The 21,979-nt window shown below is 37.1% G+C and overlaps 3 protein-coding genes across 11 annotated transcripts; 1 reads left to right on the top strand and 2 right to left on the bottom strand.

The window, feature by feature from the left end:
• Nucleotides 1-745: 745 nt before the first annotated feature.
• On the top strand, nucleotides 746-6,580 carry LOC137936427 (myb family transcription factor PHL7-like). Of its 5 annotated transcripts, XM_068781087.1 has the most exons (9): nucleotides 746-809; nucleotides 917-952; nucleotides 2,570-2,792; nucleotides 2,974-3,050; nucleotides 3,149-3,191; nucleotides 3,379-3,436; nucleotides 4,279-4,348; nucleotides 5,847-5,883; nucleotides 5,956-6,580. In XM_068781087.1, exons 3-9 carry the CDS (start codon nucleotides 2,582-2,584, stop codon nucleotides 6,393-6,395), a joined length of 936 nt encoding a protein of 311 aa, XP_068637188.1. In that variant the 5' UTR covers nucleotides 746-809; nucleotides 917-952; nucleotides 2,570-2,581; the 3' UTR covers nucleotides 6,396-6,580. The 5 variants fall into 5 exon arrangements, with proteins under 5 accessions (XP_068637188.1, XP_068637183.1, XP_068637185.1 ...); XM_068781082.1 differs by having other exon boundaries at nucleotides 5,847-6,580; XM_068781084.1 differs by lacking the exon at nucleotides 746-809 and having other exon boundaries at nucleotides 841-952; nucleotides 5,847-6,580.
• A 90-nt stretch (nucleotides 6,581-6,670) lies between these two features.
• LOC137937134 (probable calcium-binding protein CML21) lies at nucleotides 6,671-11,265 on the bottom strand. Of its 4 annotated transcripts, none has more exons than XM_068782205.1 (6): nucleotides 11,194-11,265; nucleotides 10,081-10,120; nucleotides 8,926-9,156; nucleotides 8,441-8,643; nucleotides 7,937-8,111; nucleotides 6,671-7,164 (listed from the first exon to the last, which is right to left on the bottom strand). In XM_068782205.1, exons 3-6 carry the CDS (start codon nucleotides 9,116-9,118, stop codon nucleotides 7,046-7,048), a joined length of 690 nt encoding a protein of 229 aa, XP_068638306.1. In that variant the 5' UTR covers nucleotides 9,119-9,156; nucleotides 10,081-10,120; nucleotides 11,194-11,265; the 3' UTR covers nucleotides 6,671-7,045. The 4 variants fall into 4 exon arrangements, with proteins under 4 accessions (XP_068638306.1, XP_068638304.1, XP_068638305.1 ...); XM_068782203.1 differs by having other exon boundaries at nucleotides 8,926-9,141; XM_068782204.1 differs by lacking the exon at nucleotides 11,194-11,265 and adding an exon at nucleotides 10,815-11,106.
• A 623-nt stretch (nucleotides 11,266-11,888) lies between these two features.
• Nucleotides 11,889-21,090, bottom strand: LOC137936698 (uncharacterized). Of its 2 annotated transcripts, XM_068781530.1 has the most exons (15): nucleotides 20,954-21,090; nucleotides 19,989-20,864; nucleotides 18,784-18,865; nucleotides 18,495-18,598; nucleotides 18,222-18,348; nucleotides 18,050-18,144; nucleotides 17,320-17,443; nucleotides 14,849-14,929; nucleotides 14,157-14,255; nucleotides 13,787-13,972; nucleotides 13,388-13,481; nucleotides 13,196-13,254; nucleotides 13,024-13,086; nucleotides 12,490-12,633; nucleotides 11,889-12,226 (listed from the first exon to the last, which is right to left on the bottom strand). In XM_068781530.1, the coding sequence occupies exons 2-15, from the start codon at nucleotides 20,027-20,029 to the stop codon at nucleotides 12,026-12,028; spliced, it is 1,500 nt and encodes a 499-aa protein (XP_068637631.1). In that variant the 5' UTR covers nucleotides 20,030-20,864; nucleotides 20,954-21,090; the 3' UTR covers nucleotides 11,889-12,025. The 2 variants fall into 2 exon arrangements, with proteins under 2 accessions (XP_068637631.1, XP_068637630.1); XM_068781529.1 differs by having other exon boundaries at nucleotides 19,989-21,090.
• Nucleotides 21,091-21,979: the final 889 nt, after the last annotated feature.

Raw genomic sequence — 21,979 nt, 5'->3', positions numbered from 1 at the left:
TTTCGCTACCAAAACAGCCAAAACTTGCAACGTCACCATGGCGACATTGTAACTCTCCTCCATTGGTGTCACAGTTTATATGTAAAGTACGCGTCAGTACTGTGAGCCGTTCTCGAAGACTGACCAGTTATTGTCCGCTTGCGATGAAAGGAGACTCACGAGGCCCCAAAGCAGTGGAAGGAAATCTCAAATTCTGCCTTGCTTGGAGTCATTAGATAATTCCAAAAACTGGGCTACTACTCTTCTGGTCATAAGCTCTCTCTCTGTCATTTTCCTCTGCTGCTGGAAATTCTAATCTGCAAAAGAAAAATAAAAATATATGATGACCGAATCTCAAGTCTCGGCGGGGGGAGTAAATTACACGAATGCCACACGCTCATGTAAGAGGGAAAATGGGCTGCTTCTGACTCGGTCGTCGTCGTCGTCGTCGGGCCTTCGAAAAATCAACCAGGTAACATTGCAAGACCGATTAATTAATCTCACAAAGAGACGAACTCTTGTGATTTTCTCCTCGCCGAAATACATGCCGGAATATTCTTCGGGATATGCTAACACGAAGCCGGTTTTGTCTAGATGCGAACCCTTCCGGCTTCCGAGTCCGACAAGTATCGATTCGAACCGGGCACTCCAAACCGAGGTGAGGAGAACCGGGTCCGTGCTCTTTATGTGGGGACCAGTCGCACTCCGCGGGCAGCTATTTCTTGTGACTCAAAAATTCATTAGTGGAGAGAAGACCAAACAGGAACGTGTGATTGGCTAGCAGGTTCGAGTCTTTCCTGTTGCAAATTTCCGACAAAAACCTGAGCTCGGTAAGAAGAAATTAATACGCGCACTCTGCCACTCGGTAGTTTTATTTATTTCCTTACAAACCCTTTTTACCAAATCACCTGAATTTCACAATTTGTTGTTTTTGCAGCTGTCTGTTTTGAGGATTCTGCTATTTTACTACTAGGTGAGTCTTTCATCTCCCCTTTCTTCTTATATGTCTTTGATCTATGGGTTTGTAAGGTTTGTTGCTTTCATTCAAGGTGGTAGACGTGCAGAGCTGAATTCCGTTGATACTTCTTTTTGGGGAAGTATGCTGTCTGTTTGCTAGAGAAATGATCCTAATGTGCTCTGGATTTTGGGTTAATCTTCTTTATCTTTTCCGTCTTTGTTTTTGTTCTTTCTTCCCTCCTAATTTCTCACTCTATATGTGTGGGTTCTCTTGTTTTTCTTGTGTCGGCACTGTTCATTGAATTTGAGAACTTCGAGTTCAGGTCAAAGTTTAATTATGAAAATGGAAGTGATTTTGATGTTTATTGAACGAATTGTTTTTGCTTTAAAGTTTTTGTGTCTTTCATTTTGTATCCGAGGAATAAGTAATGCTGGGAACTTTTTCTTGTAGATTAATGCCTGTGGTTTTTGGCGGATCATGTATTCGGTTCTGGTTTTCTATCTTCGAGAAAGGGGAACTAATATTTCCTATTTATATTTTTGGGGTATCTGACCTTCAGACAATGGTGTGCTGTTCTGGTTTGATGCTTATAATTAATGGTGATTAGGAGCCGAGGTACCAATTTAGCACCCTGAACCATATAACCTTCATGTGATGTCTTTCCTTAAACAAAAGAAATGGTCAGATGTAAATGAAAACATTGGGGAGATGATATTCGAGGGCACCTCATTCAAAAAGTTTTTCCTTTTATTAAGGATAAAAATATGCAGAAATTTGCTTATATAAAGCACATAAATCCCTGACAGGGTTTTTAAGTTTTTGTGCTCCACCTTTCTAAACGTCTTGCAATCATTTCAGTCTTGCCTTTTCCCTCTTTATAATGAATTGTTTAGAGCTCAGTTTTCCCTCATCAGAAGTGACATCCACCTGCTTTCACCCAAAGAAAGACATCTGTTACAGTAGATCTTTTCTACTGATTCTCCGTCATGTTGACCTTTTACTATCAGCTAGGTGGCTCACACTAATTTAAATAGTGTCAGTTTGGAAACACCCTCTGCTCTGTCATCTAGAAAAAAAAATGACAGATTATATGAAGTAATGCAAAAACTTCAACAATGTCACTTACGAGGACAAACACTTCCTCTTGTGTGAACAGAATGTTGAATTTATGCTCTGACAGATCTTGATGGATCTTTCATGTTTGTATAATCATTTCATTGTAGGAAATCTAAAAGTGCCATTTGCAGCCAGAACTATATCTAGGTGACAATGAAAAGGAAGTAAACATTGTATTCTACAGAACTATTGTTTTTTCCTGTAAATGTTTCATAAGTACATTATAACATAAAGTACACATGAAATACATGAAAATTTTACTCTTTTACTTGCTTTTGACTATTGAAGTGGTCCTCCCTCCTACTAGGGAAACTATATTGATTTCCTCCATTTTTAATGACAGCAAGAATTAATTGTAACGTTATAAATACCCATTTATTAACTTGTGAATGAAAGAGGAAAGTTTTTTGTTATCCATTTGAGCTATATAGTCGTTCAAAAGAGTTTCATCTTCTCCATCATTTATTTTGCAAGTGTACTTCTTTTATGGATCTAAATGTCTTCTATTGTTTTCAGAGGTGATGATAAATGTATCACCCAAAGACTGTGTCTACCACTAGTGTAGTTCACAGCAATCCTTTAGCTCATGGCCAGCAATTAGATACTGGGTCCAATGCTGTTCCAAACAGTGGAGGGAACAGTGTTAATGCGAACTTGAGCTCAAGGCAGCGGCTGAGGTGGACAAATGAACTTCATGAACGATTTGTGGATGCTGTCGCACAACTTGGTGGTCCAGACCGTAAGTTCTTTAAGCCTTTTCAACCAATACATTGATGCCCTTGACCATGATTTATCTTTTCTTTAAAATGCGTCCAACTCATAAGTTGAACAGATCAAGGTCATACTTGTGAAAATTTTGACTTTTGCTTCAATCTTACCTACTTACGACTTTCGTTGTTCCATTGGTTCTACTTCTACAGGAGCCACTCCTAAGGGTGTATTACGGGTCATGGGTGTTCAAGGTCTGACTATATATCATGTCAAAAGCCACTTACAGGTGCTTGTTCACTTTTGACCAGCTCACCTGTTTTAAATAATTTTAGTTATCAAGCTGTCTGACATTTAATTTTTTTCTTAATTGTTTGTCATATTCAGAAGTATCGACTTGCAAAATACATTCCTGATTCTACAGCAGATGGTCGGTGAATCTACTATAAAGATACTCTAATATGATATATTTTGTGAGCTATACCCTTTTTCTAGTTTGGATGTGTAAAACTACAGACAAGTCATTAGTGAGCAGTTAACTCTGTTATGGATTTGAATGTTTTAGAGAAACAACTAGTATGATACTCATTTAGAAAGCTTAATCCTTTCTCTTGTAGGGGAAAATATTGACAAAAAGGAATCAAGTGACTTATTTTCAAGTTTAGATGGCACATCGTAAGTATTTTTTTTTTTTTACCCATTTTTTTCTTTTTACCTTTTTCAGTCCTTTTTCTTGTATTTATTTATTACTCAATCTGCTGATTTTGGGTTGTGTTATATCCTAACTTAATAACACAAGTAGGAATACTAATGTAGCTGTTGTTACTTGCTCCCCTTGAAAGGTGACATTTCATTTTTGATCCCTAAGAGCTTATTATTAGCACTTCTGTTTCATGAAAATTTAAAAAAACTGAAAATGTTTCTTATAAAGTGTTTTATATGTAATATTTTGAAGAGATTGGGGCTCAAAATAGTCTAAAGTGAAAAGAGTGGGATTTGTATTGTATTTCTTGCTTATGCGCTCTTGCCTTCTTTGAAGATTGATGAGTTTTCATATTATCAGTTAGAAGTATTTCTCATGAAAAAAAAAGAAAGCAAGAATGAACACTGTCATTTTCATTTTTATGCTACTGATTTATTGCCGATCCATGATTGATATTTTGTAATTCTTTTGTTCTTACCTTTTTAAAAAAATGTATCTATGATGACTCTGCTCTCTATTTCTATATTAAAGTTGAAACTTATCTAGTCAGTAGTTTCACACTGTCTGGATTTTTATTCCTTATATGATTTGATTGGTTTTATAGTTTTAGACAGTCTTATGGATTGTACATTGTTTTCTGGCTTTTTAATACATTGACTGCAGTTACTTATCCTTTCAGGTTCTATTGCAAAATAACACAAGTGTTTTTTTTAATACATTAACTTTGCCATATGCCTTCAGTCATGTTGTTGTTTTTTTTTTTTTTTTTTCATTTTCTATTTATCTAATCCTGCCCCTCTATATGTTATAATAGAGGAATGCAAATCACAGAAGCTCTGAAACTCCAAATGGAAGTGCAAAAGAGGTTGCATGAGCAACTAGAGGTAATTTTGCATCTGCCATTAATACTTATAAAAAACTTATTGTCATGGACTTTCTGATAAATAGTTTGTCCAAATTCATGACTTGGTCATAGGCTTGGTACCGTAGATTGAAGAAGTTCTTCTTAGAGTATCACAGAGTTCTTTAGAGAAGGCAATATGGGAATACACTGGTAGAGCAATGGAAACATTATGCTTAAATCCTGCTAATGTGATCTCTCTTTTGGGGTTAACTGCATCTGAAATGTGCCATTAACAGGCAAAGAAGAGACCTCTGGTAGCTACAAGCCGCACAATACTGAACTGATTGGAAATAAAGCACTTGGAATAAGAGTGGAACTGGAAATATAACCAACCGATGCACAAACTATAGATAAACATGTTAGATGTTTAAAAAAAAACATGTCAGACTGTCAGTGTACAAATACTAAGCTGATGATAAGAAAGCACTGTTAATGGTGATGGGACTGGAAAAAAATAACCAACTAATGACCAAACTATAGATTCGTTGAAACACGTCAATAAGCTAAAAGTGGTGAATATCGAGTATAATGCCAAAAGTAAAGGAAGTATTAAATACTTATTCATATCTCTTCTATTTAAAAAAAAATGAGAATATTTCTTCTCCCTGGACTGCATTCTGATTCAATGGCATGGACGATGGAAAGATAATCATGATTCAACAGGCCACAGCTCCTCCGTGCCTGCACCACATGCATCTAGGCTTTAAACAGTTAGATTTATCTTCAGTTTGTGTCATTGTTCCATCTATATTTTCTTTTTGAGGGAAAACTGTGTGATGCTTAGGTCTTAATGCAATTCTGCTGCATGTAGCTAGAAGACACGTGAAAACTTAGCATGGCCATTTTCAAAGATGTATTCTTCAACATTAGACCAGTTCAGAGTTAGATTTATTGTGAAATTCTTTATTTAAAGTGGAAAAAATCCACAATTTAGTCTGGGCATCGGTAATTTTTGTCATTCTATGTGTATCTTTCGATACTCCTCAGTTATCTCTCCTGCAATGGCTATTCATCACATTCAGATTATTACAGATCAGATTTTACCATGCTATAGTCTTCTGATGCGTCTAGGTAACTGTTTTTAGTGATTTAGTCCTATGTGGAGTGTCTGCATCTTATTGAATTTTAAGGCATTGAAGATTTCTAATACGCTATTTAGTGTTCCGTGCTGAAAAGCGAGTTTATAGTTCTAGTTCAGATTCTTACTGGTTGTACATGTAATTAGATGGCTTATCAATTTTTGAAAGTTTCTCTTAGCAAATATGAATAATAGTTTTACAACCAGTTTTGGAGAATGTGGATGGAAATAATAACTCGTGTTGTGGTCAAACTCATAATTCTGTGATGTGTTAGGGATACCCATCTTTTCCTACTTGGTTTGAATTTCCATTTGATTATTGCCGTCAATTGCCATTTTAATTAAAATATTTCCTTGAAAGGCGCTAACATTCCCATTATCAAATATTGAATTTCTATAGGTTCAGAGACAGCTGCAGCTGCGCATTGAAGCCCAAGGCAAGTATCTGAAGAAGATAATTGAAGAACAACAACGACTGAGTGGTGTCCTTACTGACACAACTGGTTCAGGCCTTGCAGCTCCACCCTCAGGCGACCACTGCCCCGAAGCTGACAATAAGACTGACCCCTCCACTCCTGCACCAACCTCAGAGTCTCCACTTCAAGATAAGGCCGTCAAGGAATGTGCTGCGCTGCACGCAACCAAGAGCCTCTCCCATGATGAATCCTACTCTTCCCGCCATGAGCCACTGACACCAGATTCTGGATGTCAGGTCGGTTCTCCAAGCGAGAGTCTGGGAGGAGAAAGATCAACAAAGAAACACCGGGTTGTGGCTTCCATGAGCACAAAACCAGAGATGGTGCTTACACATCCAATACTTGAGTCGAGTTCAAGCTCGGGTTTCCAGCCCTCATACTCGAGATTTCCAATGGGTAGCCAGTTTGATTCAACAGGCACTTCTCTTTGTGATGAAGATCGGTTCGGAAATGCATCGGGGAGTGATATGTGAATGAGTGTTTCCAGGTAGTCTGTTTCCAGAGCATTGACCAATTACTCTTTACTGTAGCCTTATGGGAATCACCGTAAATTTTATTTCCAAGAAACTGTAGATTGTTTAGAGTTTTTTCTTTGTGTAACTTTGAAATGTTCAAGGAAGACATAGTCTAATCACGACAATGATGGCTCTTAGTTATAGATATGTTCGCTGTTGGCCTTCTCTTTTTCTTTCCTTCTGACTTGGTCGCTGGTTGACGCATTCAAGAGTTAACGAAAAATGGTAAAAAGTTGGAGGAAAGTGTTGATGTATCTGAATTGCAGTGGTGATCGTTGTTTTGCTGCGATAATGAACAACGGAAAGGTGAAAATTAGTTTCCAACATCATCTTCTGGTACCAGGCCTTAGACTGGATGGCTTCACAACATTGTCCACCAAAGAAGACAATTTTCGATCCTCCCAGTCTTACCAGAAAAGAGATGCGCGATCACCGGCCTACAGGATCAGAATAGTCTCTTGTTTGAGTAAAAGGGAGTTTTTTATGTCAGCTTCAAGTGAAACTATTTACAGAAGAACTGCAAACCCATCAGGAGGAAAAGATTCATGGACTAACATCAAATGTTTACGTCTCAAGCCGCCAAATGAGAGCAAACCTCAACACGGGGTTCATTCTTCATCTTCATCTTCATCTTCATCTTCAGGGTCGTCCATCCCAATCCAACGTGTAAAGGCAAAGAGGAACTCCTTAAAAGTTACCATTCCATTTCTATCCCAGTCCATCTCTTCTGCAATAACACACAATCAGAGTCAAATAGATGGAAAAGTAGAATACTTAAACAACTTCAAAGATTAAAAATTAGAGTGCCTTGCATGTTACAATCACTCAAAATATCAGAAACCAATTAATGTGCCTCTTATCACAAAAAAATTTAAAAAAAAAAAAGAGTGCAAAATGTTCTCCTCCAACATATTTCTCCAAAAGAAACAACAGTTTGAAAGGTAATGGGAGTCTTCGTGGAGAATAACTACCATCTTTGTATGATACATAACATGAAAAAAACCAAGCTTTATGGAATATTTCACAAGGAAATTGACTGTCCAAATATTGGTAACATTCTTTAAGCTGGAATTTCAATCCCCTTTAGACATGAAGCTGAGGTTTCAGGTACAAATGCACACATATCAGTAGAACACTGAGGAAGAGAATCCAAACTAGAGCAGCCCTATTGTAAATTTTATCATTGACTTTGAATTCTTTTAAGCCATATATAAACAATTTTCACCAAATAAATTAGTAGTCTTAAGTAATGAAGGGTCAAAAGCATACAAATCCTCAAGAAGCATTCCTATACATAGATTCTGAAATCCATGTACCAAAGTCCAACGTAAATGGGACAAGGCTTAGAGATTGAGGATGATAATAATTTAGATAAAATATAGAAAAGAAGTACATGCATCCACAGACCACAAAAAAAGTGTAGCTTATATTACTTAACTTTTCTCTTAATTTTTCTCTTTTTTGTAGTGCAAATTGAGAGAGAGAGAGAGAGAGAGTACCAAATCTTTTCATAGCTATGCGTCCAGAGGAGCGTTCACCAGTAGTAGTTTCATTTATCGCTTGAACCATCTCGTTCTTGCTGACATGTCCATCTCTGTTCTTGTCCAAAAACACAAATGCATCAACCAACGTTTCAAATGTTGCCTCAAGATTAGGCACTCCCATTTTTGATCTCTGGGGTTTAGTCATGGTATACAAAGAACTTACATAGCAATCAAGTTTCATCTAACTTAGCAGCAAATTCAAACAGTAATACACTTGCAGTTATCTTTATCTATGGACTCATGAATTCCAATTTTTTACAAGGACATTCTGATTGTATGAGAGACCGTCCAAAATATAACTGTGCAGCAGCAGCCTAGAGCCATAAGATTTTTAATACATATTTAGAAATTAATTACCAAAGATCAAGAATAATCAGACTCGTCACAGTCCACAAAAAAGTTTTAAGTTGAAAAGCAAAAAATGGAAGGCACTGAAACCAACACTCAGTATAAGGATACAGCATGAAGGGTCGTGGGGTCTTCCTTGAGAAGGTAAACAAGGCAGAGGAGTACAAAGAACTCATTAAATTTCATTCCCATATTTTCATTTATGTCACATGCATCAAAGAGGTCATTGATCTCCTCCTCGGAGAAAGGAATCTCCATTTTCTGGAAGCAACTCTTCAGTTCTTCTGGGTCTATAGTACCATTTGAATCTTCGTCTGTTGTGAAGGATTAATAATTAGTAAAACCAAAAGAACCTAACACCAAATCAGTCCATTTTTATTGAATAACAAGCATTTAAGAAATGAGGAGCTAGCAATGTCTAGCCCCTACTAGGTAATAAGCATGACTGGTCTCCAACCTTTATTGGTCCTCATTGTCCTAATATAGGGAAGAAGAGATTCCATATCAAACCTCTAGATACAAGGGAAGAACAGTAAAGATGGTAATTCACAATTTACTGATTGGATCCACCAAAAGAAATAGCACCTCGAACTCACCAAACTGCTCAAAAATGGTTTTGCAATTTCTCAAACTCTCATCAATTTTGGGGAATTTCAATATTATGCTGTTGAAAGATTTCATAGAAGTTCCTTCACATGCTCGCCGCTGCATTGCTTCCACCATCTTAGCCTCAAGTTTTGTTTCAGGTTCATAAGGAGATGGATGACTCTTTCCAATTACACCTCCCATTTTGCTCAATTAGATGCTACTATCTGCAAGATGTGCAACTGGGAAGTTACAGAGAAAATAGATTAAACAAATACCATAAAGACAATTACAAAAACTCAGCAGGGAAATAAGTTCTGGGCACAAGAAAATTAAAAAAAAAAATTGAAGAAAAGTCTTTTTGTTTTTTTTTTCTTCATGTCTTAGACTTTTCATCAGATACCTAGACATACTTTTAGTTACAAATTAGTGCAGTTTCTAGATTTTGTTGGAGCATCCACATTTTAGTCTCCTTGGTAAGGCATTGCCCCCAAGATCTTGATTCTGTTGGAGCACCCACATTTTCGTTCTTCATGATATAATATCTTAGTCTTTTCATCAGATGCCACTGCACCCAAGATCTGGGTGTCAACAGTTTGAAAATTTAGAGGATCCACTGTAAAGAAGCAAACATGTGAAAGACTTCAAAACCACAGAAGTTTTTCAAAGAGGTGACCCAGAATTTCAGAGCTACCAATTCTCTTTGGTTTTACTTCTGCTGTAACAAAATAGCATGTTATCAACAAACAGCATTCCCAGATTCCACTAAATGACAATGGGCACAAAAATTCCATAAAGAAAATAATAATAAGTGAATGATCACACCCAAACAGTAGGTTCACAATACCGACTCAAATGCAACAGCAAATAACACACCATATGGATGGATCAGAACAGCAAATAATGCACCTAATGGATAGAGCAAAACAGGCTTTTTCACAAAATGAATAAAATGAAATTTTTTTGTCAGACTATCTGCAGTTTGGCATGGAATGCATCTATCCCTCACAAAATTAAACTCTTCAACGAATCATGTCCAATAGGAGGGCGATAGGGAGATATGAGGGTACAGACTGAACAATACAGAAATACTATGTCAGAAAGTGAAAGAAAATCCAAAGAGAACGAACAGAAATAGAAATGATACAGAGCGAAAGGAGACTAACCTGATCCTTGTCGAACTTTTCTTATTGGATGTCCATATAACTGAAATAGAAATGATAGCCAATGAGAAGATGTTCTGGGTTTCCACAAAAGTAGGATGGAGCTTGATGTAATCAACTGCATTACTAGGAAGCATGCACCTAGTAGCTAAATAGCCAAAATGAATAGCAAGAGAAAGTATACCCAAAGAATTGTCTTGAAAAATTTAATCGTAGTTAAAGTTTAAACAGATCATTGTCAATCTTACTGAGACAACAGATTTCCCAAGGTGAAGTTAAAGATTCTATAATCAGATAAGAATGGAAAAAACCAAACACTGGTAATTCCCAACGCCGACATGTTCCCTTCAATCACAGGAAAGACGGTAAAAGAGGATTCAGCACGAAACTGAGCAAATATAATATTTTACAGAACTAAATCATGAATAATAGACTTAGATCGCGCCTCGCCTTTCTGTTTTAACCACGCGCACCCATTGGACACAATCACGCAAACAAACATCAGAAATGACCGGAGGACATGTGACTTACATACCTCGTCTCCAAAAAAATAAACACAGTGAGAGCGAAATGACAACCACGAGTAAATCATTGCACGGTAATGTTAATAACGATAAAGCGCAAAATTCATTACAAGACGCCGAGATTCTAACAGAATTCACGAACCATCCCCACAAGACCCAGTATTCAGAACATGAAAACATAGTAGAAGCAGAAGAACACAGAAAAAGACCAACCAAAACATTAGCTTCAATGATTCCACCGAAAAACAATGAGAGGTGGATGATTCGTTTCTTTTCACCCTTGAGTACTGCAGATTATCACACCACTCGTTATAGAAACAAAATCACCTTCCAACCCAGCTATCAATCCAAATCTTTTAAAGCAATTCTAATAACCGATTGCACAAGAAAACACTAGGAAACACAAAAGAAAAGAAAAGAAAAGAAAAAAAAAACAACAACAACAAAGGCAGCTTCTCTCTTCCAATGCTTTCAATCAATCTCCAAACCTGTAACCAAAGGTCAAATCAAGGAGAAACCAGTGGGTTTGTTACTTAGTTATATTTTCTCTAATAATCAATGCCTATATCGTCGAGATTGAAGCTGCACCTACCACGTATAACTCACAGAAGTCAGACAAATCTGAGTATCCCCATAAAGCAACCCACAAAACTCTGAGTTGGTTTTCTTCTCCCTGTGGTGCAGCTGTGAAAAGTGGATCACTCCCATGATTATAGCTAATTAGTGGAATCGAACGGTGGGATGATGATTATAGTTCTCCTCTTTCCTCGATAATATAGAAATCCTGGAACTGCGTCAATGAAGATCTCTCGTTCCGTAAATCAGCTTACTTTGCTTAATTTATAATCCAACCTCGTAATCCGAATACTGTTGACATTTAAATGTGTATAAGATTGAGCTACGACAAAGCTTCATGTATGTATTTCAAAGAGATGAGATTTGAAAGGAAGTAAAATAGAAAAACAATAGAGTGCATTCAACAACGTCAGCGTTGTATGATGCATGCAACAGAGACTTGAATGCACAGCTACTCCATCAACAGTGGTGAGAATTCGAAGAAATGTCAAATCATTGGCCTATTGAGGCTAGTAACAGTTTTGAAATGAAGATATCAGATACATATAAAAGTTAATATAAAAATTAAAATCATCTTCGTAAATTCAAGCCCGGATTTCGTATTTCAGTAGCTTGTTATATACATGATCGCACAGAGATTATCTTCTCTTAGGGAGGAGATGTTCTTCGTTTGTTCTTTCTTGGGTTTTTTTTTAGTTAATGGGTGAAAAATTGGCAACAACAGATACCTGGGATTCATATTTCAACAAATGCCCACTCTACAAGGTCAAACCAGTCGAGATGAATTTGAAGAAAGAAATGGTTAGTCTTACAAAACATTTTGATATGATACAACCAAATTGAGGTAGTCACGACGATAGATGTCGCTTGTGTTTCACTCGCTTTAAAATGCATCGACGAAATCTCTGACCTAGGGCTTCCAATTTCTCAAATTTCTCTCTCTTTGACTTATTTGATGATGTTGGGGTATCCTTCTTCTTCTCCTTGGACGATTTTGCTGTTTTCTTATGTATTTTTCTAAGAGGGGTTGCCAACGCTTTAAAAGTCATCTGCAAAGAGATAAGTTCCATTTCAATAAATACTTCAATAACTTCAGGAATACAAAGAGCACAGGTATGACAACACTAGTCATTAATATAAAAAATCAATGCCTTCAAAACACATCCGTCTTGATGGGACCATTAAGGTTCTACTGCTTTCTATGTTTGTCACCAAGACTGAATACCACATTAAAACTGCAACCAATCTGTCTTTACCAGATAATAAAAATCCTACATAAGAGAGAGAGAGAGAGAGAGAGAGAGAGAGAGACCTGATGTCTGCTGTTCGTGGTCCTAGTGCAATCAGCAGAAGAGGACTCCTCATCACTTCCTCCTAGGGAAGAGCATCTGCCCCAGCTCTCCCGGTTGGAACTAGAATAGGAACAGCATTCCTCATTCTGCCCATTCACTTTATCCTGGAAATAACAAAATCTCATATTTGTCAATGAGGCCCATGATACAGATTTCAAACGCTTTTCTTAATTCACTGCCGTCTTGTAGCCAGTTATCTTCATCACTGATATCTGGTAACCTATTAGTACAATTTCTCATGGAGAAATAAATGCAGGCAAGTTTATAACAAAGATTAGTTGCATTAATGCATTTTACACATTGGATGTAGATAACCCCATTCATGAGAGGGAGAGATGAAAGTTTCAGTCAATAAAAAAAATGTCGCCAATGGATTGACTAATAAAACAGATAAGAAAAACTGAGTGTTTTCTGGTCACTCTTGCTAAAGAGTGACCAGACTCTTGCCAAACTAAGGATAAAAATTTCAAATGTAACATAGTTTGAGTAATCACCTGCATATGGGGCTCTCCGCCATCATTCTCATCAACAGCCTTTACTTCGTCTAGTAATGCAACCTATAATATAGCAAAGATACAATTTTTTTTTCTTTAGAATGGTGCTAGCAGATGCTGATGTGCTAAACCAATCGAGGATGTAAAAATGAAGAGAACCAAGTAAACTTACCGGATCATCAATAAGTCCGGTATAAGCAAGCATTTCAGCTACAGACTTTGAAGGAGCAACTGTATTTCCAGGTAAGACCAATTAGTGATGAACTAGAAATAGATCAATCTAAAGCTAATAATGAACAATGAATGTTGTCAACTAAACTACACAGCAATTTCAAGCTTTTCCAAACTAAAAGAACGAGCATACCTTTTCCATTTGGTACACCAGGAGGGGCTGATGACGAACTTGCAGCATCAGATCCCACAGCACGAATACCAGTGATGATCTCATATAGAAGGCTCTGTAAGAATTAAGAGACACCCATTGACTAATGTTACTGATGACAATATCACAGCTCTACATTACTTGTAAATTGACTCTTCTTTCCAGTTTTAAGTTTCAAAAGGCCACCAATCCTCCATCTTACACAATCTGAAGGTCCTCTCTGAATACTTCTACAATCAATTTTGATGTGGAAAAAAAGAAAGAATCACAAGAAACCCTGACAATTAATGTAATAAATGATAATGGTTTCTTGGTTTTACTTTTCCTTTTTCTATCGTTCCTTTTATTGGTATATCTTAAGCAAGGATGTGAAGAAATCACCTCATCCATACCCTCGCCAACTTTCAAATCCCCCAAATCATAATACTTGTTGATCGAACTTGGACATTGTGATTTTATTTTTGGAGGATGAAGGACATTGAAGAAAAAAATGGAGACAGAATCGTAATAAAATTGTGGTCTCGGGGAGTTGTGATCTCCATCAAACCTAATAAAATTCTTATCTCCCTGCATGACAATAGAAATCAGAATCAATTAGCGATCATCTTTGCAAGTAGTTATTGTACCTGATCAACAAAGGCCAATGCATAAATTATGTCTTTAATTAAATGAGATAAAGCAACTGAATGATATGATCCATTTTTGCTCCAACTAAAAGCAACAAGAAGGTTCTTTTGGAAGAAGTGAATACCGCATAAGATTTGAAGATGAGCTCCGTGTGATGTGGTTGAATGAATATGTCCTCAGTAGCATGGCCAAATAATGCTGGTATGAAAGTCTTTGGTGCCACCTGTAGAAATGGCAATAAATTGAGACATGAGACTGCAGTTAAAATCAGCATTCTATATGGTACAGTGCTAATGGTAATTGTAAATGGGTCAACCTCTTTCAAGAATATTTATGATACCACAAAATTGTCGATCAATGTAAAAAATGGATGAGAAAGAAAAACAGAGATGTGACTACTAGGAAAAGCATATTAGAGTTTGCAGAAGAGAAGCTTTTTTAACCAACATATCAATGATTTCTTGTATTCACCTAAAAAGAGTGAAAGACAAGTCTTAATCAATAGCAAAGGAAAAACAAAAGAAAAAGGAGAAGAATAAGAAATATACAGAGAAATATTTAGACGCATATGTACATAACAGAGAAAATTCTCAGAAATGGAATCCAGAGTGTGCACAGGCAGAAAAGGTGTTCAAATGTTTGATAAAGCAACCAGTAAATAGGCCAGGAAGTTATTAAAGTCACCTAGGAGTACCTTATTCCTGGCCAAAGAAGATATTCCACATTAGTTTTTATTTTTCCAATATAATAGAATACAGCACGAATGACATTGCACAAGGAAAGACAAATATGACCCTTCAACATGGCATGTCAAACCTGTAGGCAATTGAGGTCCATAATGTCAAACTTAGCCCTTTTCTGAATGACACGCCGCATGTATTGAACAGCCATTTTAACCTGGCGAAACAAGAAACTCAGTGCCAAAGTAACAAAAAGTAACCATAAGCCCCCAAAACAAAACAACAAAACAATATATTGAACTGTTCATCTGTAATAATGGAACTTCGTTGAAGATTCCTTGAATATAGGTGATAAAAAGACGGATCTTCCTTGAAGATTCCTTGAATATAGGTGATAAAACGGTGTTTTCTTTTTACCAAATTTTAAGGAACTACTGAAGTTGGGCAGGTTCCTTCCAAAATAATTAGCCTGCAGAAGAATTATTGCTGATCTGATGGACCCATCCCAAAATGACTAGTCAACTTAGAGGTGTATTAACCAACCAATAAAGCAAAGAGATCCGAATCTTTTATAGATGTAAACTGTACCTACAATGACACCCCCTTTTCTGTCTAGGCCCAATATAATAATTACAAGGATGGGTATGATATATGGATTACATGGTCAGGCCCAAACTGGGCAAGGACTTGGCTCTGATATTATGATAAGTAGGGCCCAGTTCTATCCCAAAATGATTAGTTATTCTAGGAAACCTATTATCCAACTTGTAAGCCTAAAAAACAAGGAATTTATAACTTTTTCCTTTTTTCACTATGTTTCAGTTACTAAGGGCATATTAGGAAGAATCCATGCACATTAAATCAGTTGATTTATCACTGCCACTCGTGTAATTTGCCTCAGTTACTCTTACACCCTAAACATCCATGCACGTAAGACCTGTTCAAGGAATAGCATAAGCTTCCTTGGTTTAGAATTCAAACTACACTTTTGACTATTTTCTCCTCATTTTGAGGGTGTATGGCCCTGTAAATCACTGCAAGGGATATATAAGACAGTAATTCATTGATAAGTAGTTATTGGCATCAATTAGCTTTGTTAGAACCTAGCAAATCAGTTGTTTGGATACCTATAAAGTTAAGATAGGCAAGAGCTGCCCAGCTTTTAATGGCAGTAAATGATGAATTTGAAGAATTTTCAAGGTCTATTCACCACAGGGATGTATTTCCAACTGTTGGTGCCATAATGAATGCATTATCGGAGGATCACCTCAAATCTCCTACTTTCTCTACTACCTCAAGCAAAAAAGTAGCAGTTTCTATTGTTAGAAAGGTAACTAAAAGGCTCAATGCACAAGCTTAAAATCCTGGTGGTGCATACCCTTTACATTAGCTCAGCTCATGCATATTCTATGAGTTTAGTCAGCTAGGCAAGTCAATGAGTTGTTCTCTCACATTTTATCCTACTCACTGTGTTTTTCAGGATCTCACGATGAGGAAGAAGATTAGTTCCGCTCGTGAGAGAGATGCACTATACTACCTGGAGAACCATCGGCAGAATAATATTCAGGTGTTACATACCTTAGATTCTCCTCTACAGTGGCACTTGCAGCCAGGTCATCCGTCTATAACAAAACTAACTCAAATCTTTCCAGGTAGATGTCTTCACCTAGGCCCTTGACAATCGAGAATTTATATCATTCTGCAACAAGTTGGGACTCCTGGATAAATATTCTCCAACTTGAGGGGGAATGTTAGAAAATACGTCCAGGGGTATTTTGGTTATTTTACCCATAAGGGTATTTTGGTCATTTTACCATTTCAGTGGTTAATTTTATTTATGTAATCTTATTTTGCATGTTAAATTATATCAGTGGTTAAATTTTCATGTACATAGGATGTATAGTTAGGGAGATATAATGAGATTAAGGTTTATTAAGTGTATAGGGGTATTTTTTGTAATTTGTAACTCAAAACACTTATTTAAGAAGTCTGGGAATTCGTGCACAGTTCCCAACAAAGCCTTTTCAGGCTCTTAGAAAATTCTTCTTCTCCTTTCTCCTTTTCTCTCAATTTTCTCCTCTTCCTTCACCCAAATCTTGATTTTTACATCCTTTTTTCTAATTTAAATCAACCATGCAAAGTTTTGCTTCACCAAGAAACAATCATAAGTGCATTCCAATGTCAAATACACCTACCCTCCTTCAAACAACCAAGATACTGGTAACTTCGTTTTTTTTTTTGCACAAAGAACACTTTTCAAAAAGTAAAACCTTCCTTTGAAGCCCAAAAACAGATATTGTCTAGCTAAAACCTCCAAGATGCATCTTTTTATTTATTTATCTTTTACAACGGCCCAAGGGCGCATCTCCAGTACAACTATTAGTTTGCTAAAGTATGATAGCCTAAAACTTGAGAGACTCGTCTAATTACTTACATAGATGAGATTGTTGGAAGTTCCAAAAAAAGGGAAAATTGACTATAATGTCTCACACAGTCATGAGCAAACAACTCATGAGACCAAATTAAATACAAGAGAGCGGAGAAGAATTTATTACAAAGAACAAACATGAAAAGGGAAACAGATAGAGAGAATAACAAAAGGCTTACTGTGAATTTAGGAAGTCGGATTTTGTAAACATCAACAAGTTCCATCATTAGATCAAACAAGTTAGAAAATGCGCTGTCCAACACAATCCCTGCAATGGATGGGTCTTCAGCTCCATAAAGAAGGCTGCATTACATTTAAAACAGTAAGAAGTCAAGGAAATCAAAAATAATACATAGATACTCAACTCAGAAACAGGGGTGAAACAAAACAGAGTGAGATATGAACTTACACAATGGACAATGAGTACTTCTATATGCCTACCTCATATAAAATATGGGAGAAAATTAACCAAGAAATCCACATAAGTCACGTTTAAAGATGTAGGATGATTGCTTCTATAGGCACTTCATGAATGGCTGTCAAATTTTTAGTATTTTCTTCATGATGTAATTTTCTCCTCTCAAAGGGGTTTACTCTCAATGAAATTCCCATTTCTCCTTGGTTTCAACAACAAAAAGATGTAGGATGATCTGAAAGTAGAAAAAGTAGCAGAGAGACCATTGACATCATTTGCCCACTCAAGGCATCTTGACCATCCTATTGAGGAGATGCAATATCCACATATAAAAGGTCACAAATTCATATCAGAGTACCTAGCTTGAATACATTCATTCAAGAAACAAAAAAAGAGTAACTAGCTTGAAGAAGAAATCACACAAACACTAACCACAATTTATGAAACACAAAATTTTAGACAAACATAGAAGAAATTCAAAAAACCAACTGTACCTTGTTACTGCACCCATAGATCGCCCCCACAGCCCTATGCATGATATTTTCTGAGTGCTTCTTAGATAAGAGACCACAACCTTCAGATCATCTTTCTGGCAAATTGGAAGAGAATTCAATAAAACTATAAAAAAAATGACGTGAAACATACATGCCCACAAGGTCAACATACCTCATGCCAACCAAGGCTGACATAATCACCACTGGATAAACCAGAGCCTGAAAAATCCAGAGCAAATAATGTGATATTGGATGGAAGTAATATTATGGCTGCCTCATTAGCATCTGCTCTACATCCACTGCATTGAACAAGGGAAAGAACTTCAGGCTTGTACACCAACATTTCCTTTTCAAAAAACAAAAATATAGCCTAGATGCAATGGATTTTGGATAAAGTTTTCTACAGAAAAATATGTAAACAACAGATGACTGAAAACTTGTAAACCTGTTCCCATGGCAATAAATAACACAGGGCAAGGTGGTGTTCTCTGGAAAATGAGCAGGAATATAATGACTGCACTTCAAGGTATGCCCTCTTGCATTTTGCAGCTGTTACATTTCAGAGAGAAGCACTAGTAATGTTAGATATGTATGAACTTTGAAGGGGTGATACAATACATAAGTTATCTAAAAGCACAAACATATACACATATAGATAGCATTTAAAACAAAAATACATGATATTTAGAAATAAAAAGAAAGGAAAAACCTCTGTAACTGATCTCCGTACTTGCCTCCAAGTCTTGTCGCTGGTACTTTCTGCCTGCAAGAGAGAATTCTTTCTCCCATAAATATTGATCTGGGTTGTACTCAGCCCTGTACATCCATCACATCTGAATCAAGTATATGACAAAAAAAGGGAAGCTAAAATAGTTCCAAACTACTTGACATTCCACAATACAAGGCTGAAAACATATCATAAATAAACCATGAGAGAAAAAGATGGAGTACAACATTTAATTGTATATATATATATATATATAAAGCAAACTCTCATTTCTCTCTAAAGGTTCAGACATATTGGATAAGAAGTGACAAATGAGAGTATCCACCAGAGAAAAGAAGCGTTCACAGTGAAAATTTATAGACATATTTAAGAAATGACAAATGGGAGTATCCACCAGAGAAAAGCAGCATTTACAGTGAAAATTTATAGACTGGAAATAAGAATAACAATGACAGAAATATCCATAACTTCAAGGGACATATGGAACCTAGACCACAAGTGACTCCAAAAAAGGAACCACCAAATCTACTTTCTTTGTAGTAGTTTAAATCTTTGAACAGTGGAACATTAGCTATCACACATTCCTTAGCAGTAATCATTCGACATTTACAAAGATGTAGTGGCAGCATCCTTAGTGGCTGCCATACTAAAATAAGCAATAATAAACTATCCATGTCACTTGGAATATTATGAAATGCAAGGGAGCTCTTCTACTAATCATTGTTGGTGCATTTATAAGAGGAAGCCCTTTTTCCTGAAATTTATCAAGAACCTTGAACCATAATATAACCATTTAACCTTGTTAATACAAACATCACACCAGCAAAGAAGGCCCAACACACTCAAATCGAAAATTGTGCATTAGTGATTGTTTCTCGAGGGTACAGCCACAATGTAGTGATTAAGAGAGTCCAAAACCACTTGTCGCTAGGAGTCACACATCGGTATCTATCCTAATTCCAGATAAGAAAGTAAAGAAGTCAATTTTTCAGCAGATTGAACAACACAATACTCAAAGTAATAAAAATGCATGAACACAAACCACATACAGCACACAATGCATTCTGAGTAAAAAGTTAACACTAAAACTTAGTTACTGTTCAACATTTAAAGATAATATCGATATAATCATCAAATTATGGTCCGAAATAACAAGCAACGAAAGTAACAGATAATACATATAACATAAATAGAAAGATCTCGTACGAGTACCTGGGAGGTCGAATTACAAAATTTATGAACTGCTCAATCATCCTCTTTTTTGTATCCCCAGAGTCTCTGCCTGTAGTCCTATGAATCAGCAGAGTCCCTGAGAATATGAGGGTTCAAAATTCCACCATTCTCCGACCCCAAAAGTGCTCAATCTCAGTAAGGAAACTTAACACAATGCAACCTCCATCACTTAACTCCTACTTTGATAATTCAGCCAAACAATAACCTTTGAGGATAGCAGAATGGCCTGCCCTGCTCAAGGTGTTCCGGGTAATATTCGAGATATCTCAACTGGCCTTCTACGGTATAACACAGAAAAATCCTTCAACGAACGACTCAGAATCACGAAGTTTCGGAAGACTTGAAACGCTTCACTTGGATGGAAGAAACCTTGGAGAATGACTTCTCAATCATACACCGGTAACACAAAATTCCCAAGGAAAATTTCAACAGTTCATCAAAACCAGGTCAATTCATCAACTCCTAGCTCCACTCCCAAACATAACACATTATAAACCCCGCATCTATTCATCTTCGTTAAAAAAAACGAAAAATTCTGCAAGTCGCCTAGAATCTCAAATTTAAAGCAGACCAACCAAACTTTACAAACAGAGTAGCATCTTCAGATTCATTGAAAGATAAAAGCTCAGGAGCCTCTACATGTCATCAGAACCGGGACGGGGGAGCCTTCAATCACCAACAAAAACAAAACCCTCGCCCAAGTTGGCAAATTATACGCGAAGATCACACCCTCACGGATCCCAACGCCCAAACCACCCGTCTTTTATCACAAACTCACAATAGATGCGAAAAACCCCACACACCCATCAGAGATCTTAAATTCTGCAGTAGAAAATGCGTTGTGACCACGACGAGCTGAAAGCAAAGACGAAATTGTGTAAAAAGAGGGAAACAATGTCGGCAAAAAACGACAGCAGAAGAGAGAAAAAAAAGGTCTTCCTCACGTCTCTCTCTGCCGTTTTACTTCGGGTCGGGGAGGAGGACGTAAAGGACTAACGAGCTTCGTCATCAGAAGAACCGAACACCCAGCTCCAACGAAAATGGGCCATTTTGAGGCGAGCACGCGAGAACGAGAAAGGATGATCCAGTGACCCTCGCCATCTTCAAAGTAACTATTTCTAAACGTAGAACGTGTATTTTACTGGATAATACTGCGGGTCCGACCGCACTCCACCAATCAAGACGAACAAGCGGAACACGCTCAATCCATGTGGACAGACGCGTTAAGCGTGTGGGAAAACAAATCTCATTTTGCGTTAGTTATTTACGGTTGCAACCTCGTTGCCAACAGTCAACAACTCACAAGGCGCAAATGTCCCAAAAAGAGTTCCCATGCAGAGGGCTATTTAGGTAATTTAACTAGCGTTGAAAAGCTGGTCTTTTATGGTCAATCGTAATTCGACCAAAACTAGAAACAAACCGGAAAAGAATTTTAAAAAGTAACTAATGCGATAAACTAACGACGAACTTTTTTCTTCTTTAATCCAAGTGGAGCCTCGAGAGATTCGGAAATGGCAGTCATGTAATTAAGGACGAAATTTCCTGCTTTAAGGTAAAATCAAAACGAGCAGGAATATTCGTGGTGGGGGTATGACGTAACGACATCAAGTAATGGTAACAGAAAGGGGCAATCCACTAGGGTTGGGTGAACGTGATGATTCGTTCGGGATCTTTTCGTAGCTCGCAGGGTTAGAGTAGAGTGGGTCCCGCGATCAGTGGGGAAGGGGAGATTACGTAGGAGCGCCGGTGTCATTGAGCGGTCCCAACCGGGCAGTTTGGAGGCTTACCGTATAAGACAGTACTCTTTTTCAATCTTTATTTGTTCCTAAGCTACGTTTCGATTCAATCTGGACCGCCTCCACTCTTTACAACAGTGAGATGTGGCTATGAGTTGCAATTTTGGTGCGCTGGAATCTTTTTCCAATTTTACTATCCATCGAAGAAAAAGAAAAACATCCAAAAATGTACAA

This window comes from Aristolochia californica, unplaced genomic scaffold (assembly GCF_029961685.1).
Source record: "Aristolochia californica isolate CCGP_79_NKW_82.1479 unplaced genomic scaffold, dmAriCali1.0.hap1 SCAF_7, whole genome shotgun sequence".
NCBI classification, from domain to species: domain Eukaryota; kingdom Viridiplantae; phylum Streptophyta; class Magnoliopsida; order Piperales; family Aristolochiaceae; genus Aristolochia; species Aristolochia californica.
The sequence above is the reverse complement of the archived record's forward strand: the minus strand, read 5'-3'. Positions and strand labels throughout refer to the sequence as shown.